The 18,322-nt window shown below is 46.2% G+C and overlaps 1 protein-coding gene across 5 annotated transcripts; it reads left to right on the top strand.

The window, feature by feature from the left end:
- Nucleotides 1-1,257: 1,257 nt before the first annotated feature.
- ccar1 (cell division cycle and apoptosis regulator 1) lies at nt 1,258-14,493 on the top strand. Of its 5 annotated transcripts, none has more exons than XM_018729970.2 (25): nt 1,258-1,330; nt 2,024-2,184; nt 2,703-2,875; nt 3,288-3,404; nt 5,112-5,144; nt 5,366-5,544; nt 5,674-5,800; nt 6,289-6,481; nt 6,580-6,721; nt 6,815-6,970; nt 7,181-7,406; nt 7,746-7,859; nt 8,018-8,184; nt 8,920-9,130; nt 10,141-10,224; nt 10,434-10,619; nt 10,736-10,927; nt 11,579-11,788; nt 11,868-11,985; nt 12,126-12,208; nt 12,380-12,526; nt 13,221-13,341; nt 13,468-13,644; nt 13,788-13,993; nt 14,104-14,493. In XM_018729970.2, the coding sequence occupies exons 2-25, from the start codon at nt 2,073-2,075 to the stop codon at nt 14,158-14,160; spliced, it is 3,531 nt and encodes a 1,176-aa protein (XP_018585486.2). In that variant the 5' UTR covers nt 1,258-1,330; nt 2,024-2,072; the 3' UTR covers nt 14,161-14,493. The 5 variants fall into 5 exon arrangements, with proteins under 5 accessions (XP_018585486.2, XP_018585485.2, XP_018585489.2 ...); XM_018729969.2 differs by having other exon boundaries at nt 1,265-1,332; nt 2,031-2,184; XM_018729973.2 differs by having other exon boundaries at nt 1,280-1,332; nt 2,034-2,184.
- The last annotated feature ends 3,829 nt before the right edge of the window (nt 14,494-18,322 follow it).

Below are 18,322 nucleotides of genomic sequence, written 5' to 3' on the forward strand. Positions count from 1 at the left end.
CTCTTTGTTTTTATGTAGTGTTGGGTGAATTGGTCCCAAAAAGTTGAAAACCTCAAAAGCTGAGGAAAACAAAACACTTATTCAAGGCACCGTATGAACCTAATTTACCTGGAGGGTTTGGTTGGCCTGCTGCTCAACTTTCTGGCTCTTATATTCAAGGGTGCTGCTGTGTTTGGGCAGCACAGCGAGTAACGCTGTTTCACAGCGCTTGAGTGGTGCGAGAGGACGCGGGTTCGATTCCCTGCTTAGTCTGCGTGGAGTTTGCATGTTCTCTGCGTGTCTGCGTGGGTTTCCTCACACAGCCCAAAGATATGTTGTTCAGGTTCACCCTTAGTGTGTGTGACAGAGAGAGAGAGAGTGTGTGTGTGTGTGTTCCGCTGATGTATGGATGAGTGACCCAGTGTAAGTAGTGTATCTAGCAGTGTAAGTCACCGCGGTGAATAAGGTGTGTCGGCTCATAACACTACATAGAATTTGTTGGAAGTCGCTTTGGAGAAAAGCGTCTGATGAGTAAATGTGTTTCAGCAAACATGCTTTCATTAACCACACAGTTGGGGCTGTAGTGGTCTGGGGCCTATCCCAGAGTCACTGGGCCCTGGACAGAATGCCAGCCCATCACATGGAGACCCATGCAGACACACAGAGGACGTGAGCATGCCGCAGACAGAACTGCGTTTAAACCTACGCCGAAACAGCTGAGGAGGCGGCGCCGGAAGGGTGTATTTTTTTACGACGATGTCTTCCTCAGCTGTTACCGTGAACGTGAAAACACAGATGAATAAAGTTGTGATTGTTAACTTGCCACGCTTGTGTCTGGGAATAAGGGGGGAATTGCCATCAAAGCAGGTTTCAGAAACATATTGAGGGGAAAAATCCGAGACGTAACGAAACACGAGGCGGCATTTCTCGCTTAGTTCTTAGTCTCTGCTTTTCTAGCTTGCCTAACAGCAACTGCTAAAGGAAGTCGGTGTTTGTGGCACCGGTCATAATCAATGAAGAGTCCTTGGAAACCAAAAACCTCCTCATTCTACGAGCAATTTATGCCTGCAGATCAGTCTCCGCATTCTTCTCTGTGTCTTCCCTTCACGTAGTATCATGTCATACACGGAAAGCAAAGCACAGAGCATTTCACTGAAAAAGCTGCCATGTCTCCGAAAGAAAAGAGGTCAAGCGCCCAACACTGTTAGACCTGTCTTTCCTCGTGACGCAAGCACTGCTGACCTCTGACCGCGCGCCAGCCTTCTGCGCAGGCGCAGAGCGCTGGCGAACGCGCATGCGCAGTCGACTCCCTTAGTCTCAAGTCTTCGCCGGTGAGATAAACAGAGGACGACGGTAAATAACACGATTAATCAGTTTTGGTCATGGCCGATCGCGCACCGCTTTGCGGGTTGCGTGGAGGAGGAAAAAGGAGCGCGGCGGAAATGAATCGAAAATAGTGAGCGCGGCGAAAGGGCGGCGCGGTGGTTCCGTGAGCACGCTTCAAGTTCAGCTCGCTGGCTCGCGGTGGTGGCGGAGGCCCGGAATTGGCCCGTGCGGCGCCGCTCGAGAACGCGGCAGCCCCCGCGAGAGCGGCGAGAGCGCGCGCGTGCTGCGTCCCCGCGGCCGCTTTTCTGAGGCAGGCGCCGCCTGCCTGGTCAGAGCTAGTCCGCTATTTCGCTGGGTAAACTGGTTAACCGTTTAACTAGTGAAACTGGTTTCAGTCCAGTGTGTATGTGCCTCCTTTCGTTGAGACACCGCGTGGCAGCTAACCGCGCCGCGGCGGGGGCCCAAATGGTTATTATCCTGGGAACGAGGTGCGCAGTTACACTTAAACACCGGTATTAAACCGTGTTACGTGACGTGAGGTAATTTCCCCTGTCATGTGGTACTTTTCAGATTTGATGAAGTGACTGTCTGTGTACCGGTCAGTTACTTGCTTGTCCATGATGATCTGGAGAGACCGTCTAGTGTAGTGTGCGTGTTGACATGATGATGATCAGTCTGTGTTTGTTTGTTTGTTTGTTTGTTTGTATGTGTGTGTGTGCGCTTAGTAGTGAAGAAGAGTGCAGGCGTGCGGAGCTCCCAGCGCAGCCATGGCTCAGTTCGGGGGACAGAAGAATCCTCCCTGGGCGGCCCAGTTCGCAGCCACGGCCGTGTCGCAGCCCGGACATTCGGGACAGTCGCTGGACCTCAACAGTCTGCACTGTGAGTGTTTCCCACAGCACGTGACTGCAAGCAGAGCAGAGTTAGGTGTGTGTGTGTGTGTGTGTGTGTGTGTCAGTCTGCCTGCCTGCATGCATCCATATACACTCTATACAGTGTGCAAATCACACGTGTTTTGTCGACACACACACACCCTGTGCAGAACAAACTTAGCATTTTCAGGAATGTGTCATATTTAACACCCGAACTCGCAGAATCCTTTCAGCGCACATTCTGCAAACTTTACTTAATCTATTCGCTTTTAGATGACGCTAAAAAGAAAAAAAAAAAAAAAAAATCTGTGCCACAAGTCCTGAGTTCTCGTGCATCTCATGTCATTTTGGTTTGAGGATGACATCATTTGAACGGTTACAATCGTTGCCCACGACGATGTGGTCAAAAACTGTCTCCCGGCTTATTAGTGCTCTCTGCTGTGAGTGATGATGTGTGACAAGTGTATAGACAGGTGTGTGTAGCGCATGTCAGCATGTGACACCCCCCCCCCTCCCTTCTTTCAATAGCTCTGGGTGTCCAGCAGCCATCCCTGCTGGGGGCCTCCCCCTCCATGTACTCTCAGCAGTCGGCCTTGGCTGCGGCCTCCCTCACCTCCCAGTCCGCTGCCAACTACCAGCTGTCCCAGCAGACCGCCGCTCTCCAGCAACAAGCAGCCGCTGCCGCAGCTGCCCTGCAGCAGGTGAGATCGCGCTGCTCCGCTCGCCCGTCTACACGGTAGGTGTTGGTAGCCTGGCAGCGAGAAACTCGAATGCCGGGTCCACCGTTGTTCAGGTGTCGACCGCTAAGCTTTATTCACAGCGTTATTTTACAGGTGGTACCAAAACTGTGCGCAGATGTCTCAGAATCAAAAAACTTTTCTACTTCTTTTATGTTTGGTTTTGACCACTGCGAACTTCTGGTCTAAGATTCCAGATGCAATTCTTATGTCTTTAAATCTTTAACTGCATTTGTTTTGTCCGTGATGGTTTTTTAAAAACCTTTTTTTTTTTCTTTTTTAAAAAAAAAGGTAAATTTGTTATAAACAAGCCCGGCAAATGAATGTCTTTCAGGGCAACAGGTAACCTTTGAGTATCTTGCATGTTCGATTTCAGTCCCAGATCAACACTGCCTTGCAGCAGTATCAGCAGCAGCAGCAACAACAGCAGCAGCAGCAGCAGCCACAACAGCCACCGCCGCCACAACAGCCCCTCTACAATGTCCCCCATCAGGTAGCACCTTTACTCCTATATTTAGGCAATGGGAATGATGTGTGCTTAGTCTAAATTTAATCTTGAGAATGAAATGGAGAAATTTGTCTTGGGTGGAATTATGTTTATGGAATTTTATGTGTTCTGGCTTCTTTGACTCTGATCTTACTTTTTGGCTTTAAAGTAAAAAGTAAATGGTAAGGTTGGCTGTTTACTTGGTTAAGTAAGTTAACTGGTGCTGTTCATAAGGCACCGCACAAAGTTACATCGCTAGTTAACGTTCTTGTTTTTCACAGGAGGAATAATATGTTACTTGGAGAGCAGTTGTAGCACAGTAGTGGGGGAAAAAAGACTGTTGGCTGCAAGGGTACTTAGCAGAACCTTGATGCAGTACCTTGTTAAAGGTGGTGCATGATTTGGTTCAGAATAATGTCTAGTTGTGCATTATATTTCTACTTTGTTCTGTATTATTTCTAGTCTGTTGGTCTGGGTATGGTGTCATTTCAGGGCTTTGCACTTTTTCTTAAAGAATCTCATGTTCATCTTTCTTATTTTAGGTGAACAGCCAAGTCAGCTGTAAAGTTTCTTCTGTTTGTCAACAGAGAGATTGTACAATAATTTCAGCAGACACCTGTCGAAATCACTTAATATACTGCCTGTTAGCACTCACATTTTTAATTACTTTAAAATATTTGATCATACCGTTTACTTTGAAGAGCGCAACCAGTGTGTGTACAATATTTAACCTAGCAACACACCGCTAACGTAAAGATAAAATACCTCCTCCACCAGTTGAATGAATAAATGAAATGTATTTAAGATTTTGAGCTCCATCACAGTGATTAATTTGAGTGCTTTGACTTACCTGGGTTAACGTACATTGCTATAAACATACAAACATTGAAATAATGTGCTTTAGCAATTGATAATGGCATGGAAACAGTTATTAGTGGTGTCTTTCTATTTTACAGGAATCTAACTGCTACTAGTGTCTGCCATAGTCTTAATAAAGCTTTCAGTAATATAAGATTTTATTCATATAGTACCTTTTGTGCAAGACATGAATGCAATAAAAATCAAAGAAGCAATGCTAAATTAAAATGATCAAAACCATAACAGAGACCACTTAAACATTAATGAGGGCTAACATGGACATGAAATCAATGAGTATATATGATCATTTCATATGATGGGTGGTGATAGTGATAATGGTGGGGGAAAAAGTTTTTAAAAACTAAAGGTTTAATGTGTAGTGATAGTTGTAATATTTAATATCTTGATTTTCTAGAGTATATTATCTGAAATGTCTCAATGGTGCATACAGTTATAATTTGTTGTTTGTTAAAAAGAATCACCTGGATTTCATCCTTAAAACTCTTGGATTTAGATCAGTTGCCATAATGAATATATGTTTGATTTGTACGTACACATCTGACACACTTGTTTGTCTAAAAAGATAGATTTCTTTGAGTTTGTTGCCACATGAGCAAGCTTTACAGCTCTTCCCCGTAAAGGCGTTCATTTAGGCACATAATCATGTGAACCGTTGGACAAGTCACATTTTATCAAAGAAATCCAGGTGTCGCTGAAGAATAAAAACCGATACTGAAATAGATGTTCAAAAGTTGACCCATGGTGCTAAAATTATGTCATGATGCAGACCTTTGTCCTATTGGTATTATCAGGTGTAACCTGTTCTCTCCTCTCCTGTCTCCTTTCCTCTCACAGTTACCTCAGCCACAGCCTGGCCTGCTTTCTCAGGTAAATTTGAAGCAAACATGTTGTGTGACACATTACTGTGTGCCATAGTGGCCTAAAGCAGTGTCCTTTGTGGGTCCTGATGCTTTTATTCATCCCTGTTTCAGAAGTGAAGTGTTATTTTTCTGCATTTACAGTGTCTCGATTAGAGAGGTTCTGGTTGTGTTGGTGTGCCAGGGGATGCTGTGGAAATCCTGCACTGACGACATGGCCTTATGTTACAGCCCCCCGTGGCATTGCCCAGCCCCCAACCAGCAGCCCAGATCACAGTGTCATACCCCACACCACGGTCCAGCCATCAGCAGCAGCCGCAACCCCAGAAGCAGCGCGTCTTCACCGGGGTTGTTAGCAAGTTGCACGACACCTTTGGTTTTGTGGACGAGGATGTCTTCTTCCAGCTAAGGCAAGAGCTCTGTTCTTTGACCACTCATCTCATTCTCTTCTTAACTGTTAAGTGCAGTAACTCATTTGAAATCAGTCAATGTTTGTTGTTGTGTCTTTATTCAACACGATTGCGGGGGTGACTTTATAGCGCCGTGAAGGGAAAGGCACCCCAGGTGGGAGACCGAGTGCTTGTTGAGGCTGTGTACAACCCCAACATGCCCTTCAAGTGGAACGCCCAGCGCATCCAGACACTACCCCAGCTGGCCAGTCAGCCTGTGAGTGTCATCCCAGTCCATCTATATTTAACACACTCACTCCACTCTTGACGTGTGTCAGAGAGCGACTTTTGCCGGTGGGCAAAGTTAGCCACTATTGCAGCCATGTAGCTTCTGCAGTCTCTGCTCTTACGTCCAGTTCCCCCCAGAGCTGGGCACCTTCTCTGAAGCAGGACTGCGATCCTCTGGCACGCACTTTGCAGTGGAGTCCGCACTCAGTGCGACCCCCATCATCATTAGTCCCCCCCCCCCCCACTTCCTATTTCTGCTTCTCCTCTCCTCCTCTTGTACACAACATCTAGTTTCAGTGCTCAGACTCGTCACAGGTCTAAATCTGGAAGTGCAACTGGAGTCTTTAATTTGCAATTTCTATTGGTTTATTACCAGCAGTGCCAGGACAAGGGAGTATGTGAGTGTAGAAAGAAAAATTGGACCTCCTGCATGTTTGCACCTGACTCTAACCCTAACTCTGTCTTTTCCTGTTTCAGAGCCAGCCCCCTGGACCAACTCTGATGAAGCCAGGGCCCAGTATGCTTCAATCCCTGCCCCCACCCACCACCTTCAGTATGCCCACCCAGGCTCCACCCCCCTCTCTGCTCCAGGCCCAGATCTCTGCTGCTACTCTGGCTCCTCTCCTGCAAAACCCTCCACAGCCTCTGCTGCCACAGCCCCCCTCTAAAGGTAGGAGCTGTCTCCTGTGCATTTTAAAGCAGTGACTGGTCCCACTGGTCACAACTGTGCTGACCTGGAACTGTTACCTGTGGATGTGTGTTCCTCAGATGCAGTTTTCTCCGGCGGACTTCTCCAACCACCTGTCAGGATGATGCCCCAACAGCAGCCGGTACGGCGCATAGACCCTGTGCCTCGTTTCCCAAGCCGTAGCGACAGACCAGAGCTTGTCCTCCGGAAGGACGATCGGAGGTGAGTTGTCTTGGTAACTCTGAGAAGCGGCTGAGTGAGTGAGTTCCGTTTTCCCCAGTCATGCCCCACCCTAACTGCATGTCTCCTCTCCAGCCGTGAGAGGGACCGTGAACGGAGGCGGTCCAGAGAACGGTCTCCTACACGCAAGCGATCACGCGACCGCTCTCCACGCCGTGACCGCTCTCCCAGGCGGCCGCGAAGGGCAGCCCCGCGGTATACTGTGCAGTTCTCCAAGTTCTCATTAGACTGGTAAGTTTGGACCAATGGAGAAGAAAAAATGGTACATGTTAGCAAAAAATATCCCGGACTTGTACCCCAAGTAGCTTGGTTTGCTGACTCTTTGAACTATGAACATGTACCACAAAAGAACTGCATGTTGAGTTCAGTTTACGTTTCTGTTGAGAAAATCACTTTCAGTGGGACTTGATATGGTTTCTGATCCATATGTCCCCTCTGCAGCCGCAGCTGTGACATGATGGAGCTTCGTCGCCGGTACCAGAGCCTCTACATCCCGAGCGATTTCTTTAATGCCGAGTTCACCTGGATAGACGCGTTCCCACTCTCCCGGCCTTTCCAGTTTGGTAATTACTGCAATTTCCACATCATGCATAAGGAGGTGGACTCGCTGGTGAAGAACACAGCTGTGCTGGAGCCCCCAGATGCCAACCACACCTACAGTGCTAAGGTAAACAACCAGTTTGGCCATTAATCCGCACGAATGTGTGTATGACGTTGAATATTAGAATTTTGTACACCAGGGCTGTCCAACTTTTTCCTTAGTGTGTAAATGGGGGTGTTTGTGTGTGAGACTACCCAGCAATGAACTGGTGTCCCAACCAGGATGTACCCCTCATGCCCAGTGCCTCAGGGATAGGTTCTGAATCACCGTGATCCTGCTCAGGACAAGCTGTTATTTAAATTAGATGGGTTGGAAAACTGTCTTTTTGGGTTGGCTGGAGGATGAGAGACTGTAGGTGAGTTTACATGAGATGGAGTATTGAACTTTATGCCTGGTGCCTTATAGGTGATGCTCCTGGCTAACCCCAGTCTGGATGAGCTCTACCACAAGTCCTGTGCTCTGGCTGATGACCCACAGGAAGTGAAGGACTCCTTTCAACATCCAGCTCGCCTCATCAAGGTATACATTTCTGACCACCTCCAACCTCTGTGGCCTTGGGTTGAGACCCACAGTGTGGTAGAGGTGCTGTTTGCTACATGAGATTTCAGTCTAAAAGTCTGGAGGGGCTGGAGTGGAATCAGTGCTGGCCTGTCCTTACGCTGCTTCCTGTTTTATAGTTCCTGGTGGGCATGAGAGGCAAGGATGAGGCCATGGCCATTGGGGGGCACTGGTCCCCCTCACTGGATGGCGCTGACCCAGAAAAAGACGCCTCTGTGCTCATCAAGACAGCAATACGTTGTTGTAAGGCTCTGACAGGCATTGACCTGAGTTTATGTACTCAGTGGTAAGTGCAACCTCATGCCGCCATTCAGTGCTCCTGTTCGTTGTGCATTTACAGTGCTGGGCCTGCCGCTAAGACCCCCCCGCCCCCATGAGGAGGTGCTGCATGCATTTCCTCCGCACTGCATCTCCTGATCCCTTGGATGCTTCTTTGTTTACGATTAATTCCATACTTAATTTGCTGTTGGTTTTTTTGCGCCGTCCTTTGCCAGTGCGTGCAGCAGTCCTGTATGTATCTGTGGTGATGCATTGACCACGTGGTGCGAGCAGCAGAACCAGAGGAGGAGACGCCACCATTGTGTCTTTTCTTTCTGTTACTGTGTTAAATATCTTACATATTTAACTTGCTTTCACTGTGTCCTGGATTCAGTGTCTTTTCCTCCACACCCCCTCGGGCCTATAAGCCGTGTTGTATGCGTGTGCGTGCATATTTATGAAGATGATGCTGAGCAGACAGGTGTAAACTTTGTGTCTGGGTGGGAAGGGCGTTGAGGGATGGCTACGATGTATCCAGGTTATTTTGCTGTCTGCACCTCCCCTCGGCACAAGAGTCTACTCCGGACTTCTACAGATTTATTGCATTTCCGTCTGACTTGGAATGAATGTGGGGCTGGGCATTGTAGAACGGCACTGACGGACACGGGTTGGGCGGGATTCAGGAGACTGTGTAGCCTGTGGGTAGACCTTGTCAAATGTCTGACAAATGTTCCTTTCCAATACGCTTCTTCCTTTGCGACAGGTATCGTTTTGCAGAGATTCGCTATCACCGCCCTGAGGAGACACACAAGGGGCGGACAGTCCCTGCACATGTGGAGACAGTGGTTTTATTTCTCCCGGATGTTTGGCATTGTCTTCCTACCCGCTCAGAGTGGGAGGGGCTCTCCCGTGGACTCAAGGAGCAGCTGGCAGAGAAACTCTTGGCTGAACGAAAGGAAGCTGATGGAGAACAGGCACTGAACGCTAATCCTGTCTTCTCATTTCCGCTTCTCACAGGCAAAGGAAACAAACACAAACAGACAAGTATCACAGACAGCACACAGACCCCATCCTTACCTCCCACTCCACCCCTTTACCTGCTTCACCCTCTCCCTGCCCTGTTCCATGCCACACAGCTGCCATACACAGTGGGAGAACTTAGGTCCTACCGTGACAACACCACAGCAACTGGTAAAACAGCTTCCAGCTGGGCCCACATCTACCCGCCTGTCTCCATCTTGTGTCTGTTTAACCTTATGTTTTTGGTTTGACAACAAAAAAAACATCAAAAATTGTTCTGCACTCAATTGATGTTTGTGGGACGTGGGGTTACCCTTGATTGAACATGATTTTGTCTGAGCTGGAGTTTTGGCTTTAGAGGGACGCTGGAACCTGGATGGCCAGTTGTGCAAATGTCCTCCGTTAGCATCTTTTTGCTTTCTTTTTAATTTATTCAGTATCTGCAGAGCTCAGAAAGTTAAGTTCTTTCTCCTGTCTGTCCCTTTTTGATTTTATTGTACTTTCTGATTGGACTGTACTTAGACTTTTATGAAGCCCTTAATTTTTCCAGGAAGTTGTTGGAAGAAAAGTCTACATTGATTAGAAATAACAGAAAAATGATAATAATGATAATATGGACCTGTGGTGAGAACTAGATACAGGGACCCACACAAACATAGTTTGAAAGCCAACTTGAAGTGTTTCTACCCCCTGCCCCTTGCTTGGACCTATTGTCATTGATTACCTTTTTATGTTCCACAGAACTGGCTTTATTGGCTCATGGGTGGGATTTTGCTTTGTAAAAATCTAGAGAACTTCTATATATCCTAGAAGTGGATTTTTACCCAGTCAAGAACTTAGAAGGAGATAATGAGAGGCAGTTGTGACCTTGCTACTTGCACCGATCGACTGTGTTTCACTGTTTGGTGAGTCAGGGTATATCCCTCTCATAGCCTGTTGTTTCTTTAAACATCTCTCCTTCCAGGAGGAGGAGGAGAAAGATGAGGAAGATTCAAAGGAAGTCACAGTTCCCACCCACTGGTCCAAGTTGGATCCCAAGTCAATGAAGGTATGTACAGATCACACAGATTTTGTGTGATCGTCATGTTCAATGTACTGTGGAGTTTTTTGTTAAATGACTGTTCAAAACTGGTGGTTCACAGTGAAAAATGTGTCCCCTCTGTCTTATCTTGACACACCTCCAGGACATTAGACAATTTGATGCCCCAGCTTGGGCCTTTATAGTTTTGTTTCCAACTCTTACTGCTTGTCTCCCAGGTTAATGACCTGCGCAAAGAGCTGGAGAGCCGCTCATTAAGTTCCAAGGGGCTGAAATCCCAGCTGATTGCACGGCTCACTAAGCAGCTGAAGGGCGAGGAACAGCTGGAGGAGGCAAAGGAGACGGAGAAGCCAGAAACCCTGGCTGTGGAAGAAGAGCCTGTTTGTATGGAGGAGGACAGAGAGGTATGCTGTTGAGAAAAAGTGAGGGGAGCTCTGTGTTGATGCAACTGAAAGATGTCTTCGGTAGTAACCTTTGGGTTTGGTTTACCCTCATGGGGACAATGTGGCATCTTCCTCAGGAGGAAGAACGCAAACGACAGGAGGAGCAGGAACGACAGCGGCGGGAACGCCGCTATATTCTACCGGACGAGCCCACTATCATCGTGCATCCTAACTGGGGGGCCAAGAATGGTAAATTTGACTGCAGCATCATGTCTCTAAGTGTGCTGCTGGACTATCGACTGGAGGACAACAAGGAGCACTCCTTTGAAGTGAGTCTGACTTCCTCTGTACGCTCCTCATTTGTGCCACGTGCTTAGACAGTGTTAGAAGAAACACTAGTATTGGTTGCTGAGTCTAGGTCACATTGTATTAATGTTGTTTTAGGTAAAAGGATACACTAAACAAGCCGTACCGGCTCTCATTCATAAAGTTGGAAGAAACGTATGTTTGACCCTCCAAGGAGTCCAAAGGAGGCTTTATGACTGAGCAACAGGTGTTCTTTTTGAAGGTTTAGTTGCTAGAACGCTGGAAGAGGCAGAGTTGTTTTTAAGTGAAGACATGGCACCATTTAAAAATGGAGAGATGTGAGGCATCAAATGATCTCACTCAGTAACTCACTGGCACATTGATACACTGTGGGCAGTTTAGTGTCACCGCCTCACTTGAAACGCTTGTCTTTGGACTGCGGGAGTTAAAAGAATCACCTGGAGAAAACCCAAACACACAGGGAGAGCATGGATTCAAATCCAGCAGGAACCTGCAGCCCCGGGGCTGTGAGGCAGCACCGCTACCCACCATGCCGCCCCATTACATTTTTTCTGTTGTTCATAATATAGCATCATAATTATTATGATGTGGACTTTAATAAACACGGTGTTCCAGAGACATGATCTTATGCTGTATCTGTTCCGCTTCTCAAGGTGTCCCTCTTTGCCGAACTGTTCAACGAGATGCTGCAGCGGGACTTTGGTTATAGGATCTACAAAGCGCTGGCTGCTGTGCCCTCCAAAGATGAAAGAAGGGAGAAGAAGGAAAAGGCGAAAAAGGAAGCAGAGAAGAGAGATATTAAAAGGGAGAAGGAAGATGAGAATGGTGAGCCGTCGCTGAAGAGGCTTAAGGACGAGAGGAAGGTAAGTGGAGGCACACGCTTGAGTGTCGCTCGTTTGCCTCTAGTTGTTGTCCAACCCATTTTGTCAACGTCAATACAAGGAGGAAGAAAGGGAAAGAAGCCTGAAGAAGGAGGAGTCAAAAGATGAAGATGAGGACAGCAACACTAATGCTGAGGAGTACGACCCCTTGGATGCTGAGGAGGGCGACGACGACGAAGGTACAACTTTGGCGTTCCTCTTATTTCGGGTATTTTGAAGCATTTATGAGCGTGTAACTGTTTGATACAGTAGGACTTCATTGGCTTGTTTGTGTATGAAATTCATTCTTACTCTCGCTTCATTGGTACCTCTGAAAAAGACGATGACGACTCCGATGGGCGAGACAGGAGGGATGACAGAAGAGATGACAGAAAGTCTAGAGAGAGGTCTTCCAAAGATAAGGTGAGTGTCTCTTCTTTCCGTTCATTGTAGCCATTCACCTCCCTCCTTTTCCTTTTATTCTGGAAGTTCCACAGAACAGCAGCATTAGAAACCAAAAAGTTATGTTTGTGTTTAAGCAATTTAATACTGTTACTCAATTCATGGCCTAAATAGACTTTTCTCACATTACAGGAAAAAGAGAAGAAGCAAATGGTCACTTACAACAAAGATCTCCTTATGGCCTTTGTGTACTTTGACCAAAGCCACTGTGGTTATCTCCTCGAGAAGGATCTTGAGGAAATCATGTACACGCTGGGATTGCATCTGTCCCGGGCTCAGGTACCACATCCAGTGGGTTGGTTGATTAATGCAGGCGTTGATAGGCTCACTTTTAAAAGCCACCTGGGTCATAGGCATTCATATTACTGCATAGAGCAGTCAGTCAATGGAAATTCATAAGGAAGCTCATATTTTCTGTACCTCCATCTTTGGGTTTTACTCTTATTCTTCTCTCTATCTATTAATATCTAGTTTAGGGAGGCGCGGTAGCACAGCGGGTTTGGCCGGGGCCTACTCTCTGGCAGGCCCGGGGTTTGAGTCCTGCTTGGGGTGCTTTGGGATGGACTGGCATCCCGTCATGGGTGTGACCCCTCCCTCTCCTGCCTCGACTGCCGCGACCCCGCTTGGGACAAAGCGGTTTCAGACTGTGTGTGTGTTCTAGTTTATTACTAATTTGTTGAAATTATGAGTTGTAAGAATCACCCTGGTCGGGAATGTCCCACTGGGTGGGAGGACACCCTGAGGCAGACTGAGGACACACTGTAGAGATTATTTTCTCTGTGCCACCCTGGGAACACTTTGTGGTCTCCCATGAGGACCTGGAGACTGTGGCTGTGGCCTCTCTGCTCAGCCGTTACCACACCTACCCTCACCAGCGCAAGATGACGGAAACTGAGTGACTGAGAAAAGGAAAGGAAATATTCCGTGGAAGTAGTTTTCTTCTGGAAACATTTTGCAATTCATTCATTTTCAGGTTAAGAAGCTGTTAAATAAACCACTCATCAGGGATTCATGCTTCTACCGGAAACTGACGGACCGACCGAAAGATGAGGCCTCTCAGGCTTCCTGTGATGTTTCTTTGGATAACCCTTTGGGTATGGAAAAGTAAACTTATCTTTTGCAGAATGTGCTCCGCTGTGCTGTAGACATAAACGCTCAAAGTGCTGCGTTATGGGTGAGTTGAAGCATCAGTGAGTACCTGGGTCACTGTGTTTCCACAGGAAACAGAGCCCTGCTGCCATCCCACAAAGTGAAAGAAGAGAGCAGCGAATCGGGAGGCTTGATCGTGTACAACGGTGCCATGGTTGATGTGGGAAGCCTGATGCAGAAGCTGGAGAAGAGTGAAAAGGGCAGAGAAGAGATTGAGCAGAAACTGATGGTGCAGAACACTAAAATGGGTGTGTAGAAAATCCTTTTGGGAACTACTGCTTCCCTAGTGAGTGCATGTCCTGTGTTTTGACTAACTAGTAACTGTCTACAGCTGTAATATAATAGTGCATGTAACTGATAAAAATCAAGCGATCGCTCCCATGTGTTGTAGAGGAGGATGCAAAGCTCATACTGCACCTGGAAAATGCCAATAATGGCCTTTCGAGAGACCTAGAGGAGCTGAGAAGCAACCTGTCTCAAACCGAGGAGACGCTCAAAGCCACCGAGGAGAGGAAGCTCTGCTTCGAGGATCAGCTGCACAAAACAGTGACTAGTTTGTCAGGAGTAGTGAACCAGCTGCAAGGCGTTCTTAAAAAGGTAAAGCAGTCCATCCCCCGTCGCTCTGATCTATAGTCGACTGCCTTAATGTTATTAAGGGTAATGAAACAAGTGTGAATTTACCAAGATTTGATTATTTTGTGTTCTAGGATGTTCCCTCAGAGGACTGTGACCAAAAACCTCAAGCAAATGGCTCAGATGACTGAACCGCATTTAGGAACCACAAATTGTTTCGTATAGAATTGTATATAAGCGTTACACATCATTCTTGTTTTGGTTCTGTGATTTTTGTGACCATGTACATAATTTTACGGCTTGTGATTTGTAACCAAAAAATAATTTACAGCTGAAGTACGTAGTGATTTAATCAAAATCTTAACTAAGAAACAGGATTTTGCTTTGCTGTTCCATTGTAATAAGTATGTGCAGCTTGTCTTAATTAGCAATAACAGTGTTTTATTTATGTGTCAGGTGGCTTGGTTTGAACATATTGCAAGCAGATCAATAAATGTGTGGTATCTTTTTTTCTTGAAAAATAATTTCCCTCTGAAGATTGTCTAAATCTCATTTAATGGCACACCATGAAAGTGTTTCTGCAAGCCATACTTTACAAAACGTAAGTAATTTTATTTTTACGGTGGATATGAAATAATCAAGTTAATTTCATTCATGTTTGTTATTTACAGCAAAACTGCCACCTGTACATAGAGGGCATATAATCCTAAAAAACATTTTCAACTATGAAAGGGGCCTGACAATTCCAGTTTGAGGGCAGCCAAAAAGCATTTATATTAACCGTTCATTTAGGTAAGTTTAACTGAACAGAGTTTTAAAATGGGCAATGCTGCATTTAGTACCTTTGGATTAACAATCCAGTTGGATGGAGGCAAGTCAGTTAACAACTCAATCCATCCTAGTTATGTAGCACCTCAGCTGTGGAAAAACTAGCACCATGGGGGTTCGGGAGGTCCAGCAGCAGCAGGGAACGCTCGTTCTTGGTACGTCTTTCTGTGCAGAGGCCAGAAGCACCTCGCCTGTGTCTGACACGTTGGCCGTTCATACAGTTCCACAATTTGGAAATATGAACTAGGTCGATATGGATGGTTACTGACTAAATTATTCACACAAAAACAGTGACGGATCCAAAGCCACAACGGTAACAGCTCCTCCATCTACTGTCCCAGGTATTTACTGTGAGTTTCTCCATTAAAATACCCTGGTGTGTAAATAGGTAAAATGTGTAATGGATAATACTCAAGTAAGGCACAACATTGCTATGTATTAATTTGAAAGAGGTATAAGGGTAAACAATTCACCAAATTCAGTGTAAGAAGTACACTAGATTTCTACACTGTATAGAGTAATACTGGAGTGCAGTCTGTGAGTAAGATAATGGAGAGTTTTTGTCCTACAGCCCTCTTCCCACTCAGCACCCTGCAGTCACCAGGCCCCATGCTTGCAGTAAGACTCTGCTGTACCACGTTTCACCTGGGAGCTGCTGGTCTCTTCCGTCTCAGAAATCCACTCACCCCCTCCAGCCATTGTCTCCGTGCATCTATCAATCCTCCTCCGCAGGTCCTACTGACGTCTCATGCCTCGTGCCTCTGGGTCACAGTTAAAAGTACGTGACAACACACCCAGCGTGTGGAGTAAAATGTAACGCATAGGAGCTGCTTTCTAAAATACACACAGCAAAAATGTGTAATGCAAATACAAGCCAGCAGTTAAAATTGCATTAAATATGATAGTTTTTCTGCTGCTTCATGTGAATTGCTAAGTGTTCAGTGTAAATTTAGTCAAACTAGTGTATTTGCAGAACCAAGTTCTGGTCAAGGACGGTCAGTCCTTCGGAGGTGTGAAGTGGACGGGACCAGGACCTTCATGGTGATCTCTTGCTGGGACTAAAAATTTCAATGGCTGATCGATGGCACTTCTCCACTGGCTCCTTTCACACTCCCGAAACGACACACATGGACCCCCTCAGTCCGCCCTCCCACTGAGTGCGCCAGGACGTGGACAGGAGGCATTTCCTGCACGGTTAGGGTCAGCTTTGCACTGCCACGTTTCACACAAGGTTCCTCAAGCCCCCCTAATCAACAGCACATGTGGGAGACATTCTACGTAGCTCCGCTTTTTTCCTTTCTAGGGGCACGAACCTGTTGCCACTAACTGAGATGTTAAATCTGGCTCCTACAGGTTCCAGCTGCCAGCGTCCACATGGCAGACAAGGAGCGTAAGTGTCAATATGCTTTTGCGTCCTCCAGAACCAAGCCGTACGACAATGGACACATGGAAGGGTTTTGTCTTTGCACCAAAACTGGATCCTAATAGAGAAGCCCAAAATTGAGATGTACTAAAGAACAATATTGCAGTGATATCTCACCGATGGTTCAAACTTTAGATGGTTTTGGGAGCAGACTAATAACGACATTGAGCCCCAGAACAGGAAGCAAAGTGTTCTTCAGTGGCCTTCCTAGTCACGGGATCTGAATCCAAAAGCGCGCCTTTGGGATGTGGTCGATTTGGAGACTTGCAGCATGAATGTGCAGCTAACAAACCTGCAGAAATGTAAGCAAGACAAGTCAATGAGAATGTAAGTGGAGCCACTGAAACGCATAACTCGAGGTGCCTTCATGATGGATATTTATGGCACTCAACCCTCACGTTAAGCTAAAGTGGCCTTTAAGTTCTCTTTTAACTGAGTACAGCATTGACGTTCAGTTTAGTCTGGACCGTAGTAAAACACAATGGTGCACACTTCTTGCTTTTATGTACCGTTTTACCCGTAAACACAGCAGATACTTAACCAAAACCAGGTTAAAGCCACTTTGATCTTCTTAATGGTTCGAGGCTGTTGGGTAAGCGTATATAATGAAAAGCAGGTTATGTAAGCATGAATATGACCAAAACAAACATTACAGTAAATATGTCTCGATTAATGGCTTACGTGGAGCAGAATGACTACTATTTATAAATTAAATTACATGCTATTGCTCTTTGTTTCTTTCGCCTGTCTGGAGCGTTAACATTTTAATGGTTTTAATGACACGCTACCTGATTGTGGAGCAGCAATACCGTGTTGTAGACTGAGAACCCGACCGCACCGGCTGCCTTTTGGTTTTCTCCCTTAGCTTGAGATTTCCCGCTTCGCCGAGTAACACACACTGCGCAGATTCGCAGTAAAACAACGATAACGTGGTTTTTCTCAAGATCTTTCCAACTGCAGCTTCTTGCCAGAGGGGACACTGTCTGGAAGTGGCCAGCAACCTGAAACCTCAAGTTGTGACACTGCTCTCAAGCATATGGACATGGGGACAGCTGGTAGTTTAGGGTTAGAGCTGCTGCCTTTGGATATAGAGGTCCCAGGTTCGATTACACCTCCAGCTGTAATTCCCTTGAACAAGGTATTTATCCTAAATTGCTCCAGTAAAATGACCCAGCTATATAAATGGGTAAATAACCGAGTACCTTAACACTGCAAGTGACTTTGGAGACGAGCGTTAGCTAAACGAATGCGTGTAAATCATAAGCTCAATATAAACGTATCTCACCACGTTTGCAAACACCAGCTATTCTCACTCTGGGCCAAGTACCACGGTGTGATATCTGATGGAAACGCTAAACTAGATCATCTTTGTACCACACGGTGACTGCTTTCAAATCCCTCCATTGTGTGTAAAACCAGAGAACTTGGGAAGACTCAAAGACCCCTGCAAACGGATACTCCCCCGTTTAGCTCATATTCCAAACAGGACATTTCAAAGCAGGGCCTTTTGTTCAAACCTCCTCACTTTCACACTGCTCTTATGTTCGACTCACGTGAAGAACTCGGCGGTGAATTTACACAGCGCTCTTTCCACCCAGCCTCATCGTTGTTAATGCTGGGAACATTCAGAATGAAAATTTAACACACACACCCTTGTAAGCATGTAAAACTCCTGTACAGAATAATGCAATCTCACCGTTAGAAAACAGAAATTGTGCAAAAAACTTACAATTTTGCAGCGGTGCTGTTGGTCGTATATGTATTTATGATTTTGTTTCAGGAAGAAATGCATAAAACACATTGTAGCAGTTCTCACACATGGAAAAAAAAAAAGAAAAAGAAAAAACATTTCTCAAGTGGTTGAAAAAGCAGTTTTCAGTAACGGCAGCCAACCCTTCTTAACATGTATAGTACTTATCCTTTTTCTTTTGCAAGGATCTCCATCTGCAGTGAATGTTTTCGCTTCTCTTGCTGCAATCAGCCTGGTGGAAACTCTGGGCTAAAACAGGAGAACATAGAGCAGCTCACTGTGACCCCCCACCGCCCCAAAGCGAACCTCCAGCTGAAAATGTCTCAAGTCATTTTAATTGGAAGTCCACTTA

Source organism: Scleropages formosus, chromosome 21 (assembly GCF_900964775.1).
Source record: "Scleropages formosus chromosome 21, fSclFor1.1, whole genome shotgun sequence".
Lineage (NCBI taxonomy): Eukaryota > Metazoa > Chordata > Actinopteri > Osteoglossiformes > Osteoglossidae > Scleropages > Scleropages formosus.

What these genes read in the sequence shown, in the direction of transcription:
- ccar1 (XM_018729970.2), top strand. Translation starts at nt 2,073, where the DNA reads ATGGCTCAGTTCGGGGGACAGAAGAATCCTCCCTGGGCGGCCCAGTTC. An exon ending in AGAGGTCTTCCAAAGATAAG is followed by an intron (nt 12,209 to 12,379) that starts GTGAGTGTCTCT and finishes CTCACATTACAG; the next exon opens with GAAAAAGAGAAGAAGCAAAT. An exon ending in TTCTTTGGATAACCCTTTGG is followed by an intron (nt 13,342 to 13,467) that starts GTATGGAAAAGT and finishes GTGTTTCCACAG; the next exon opens with GAAACAGAGCCCTGCTGCCA.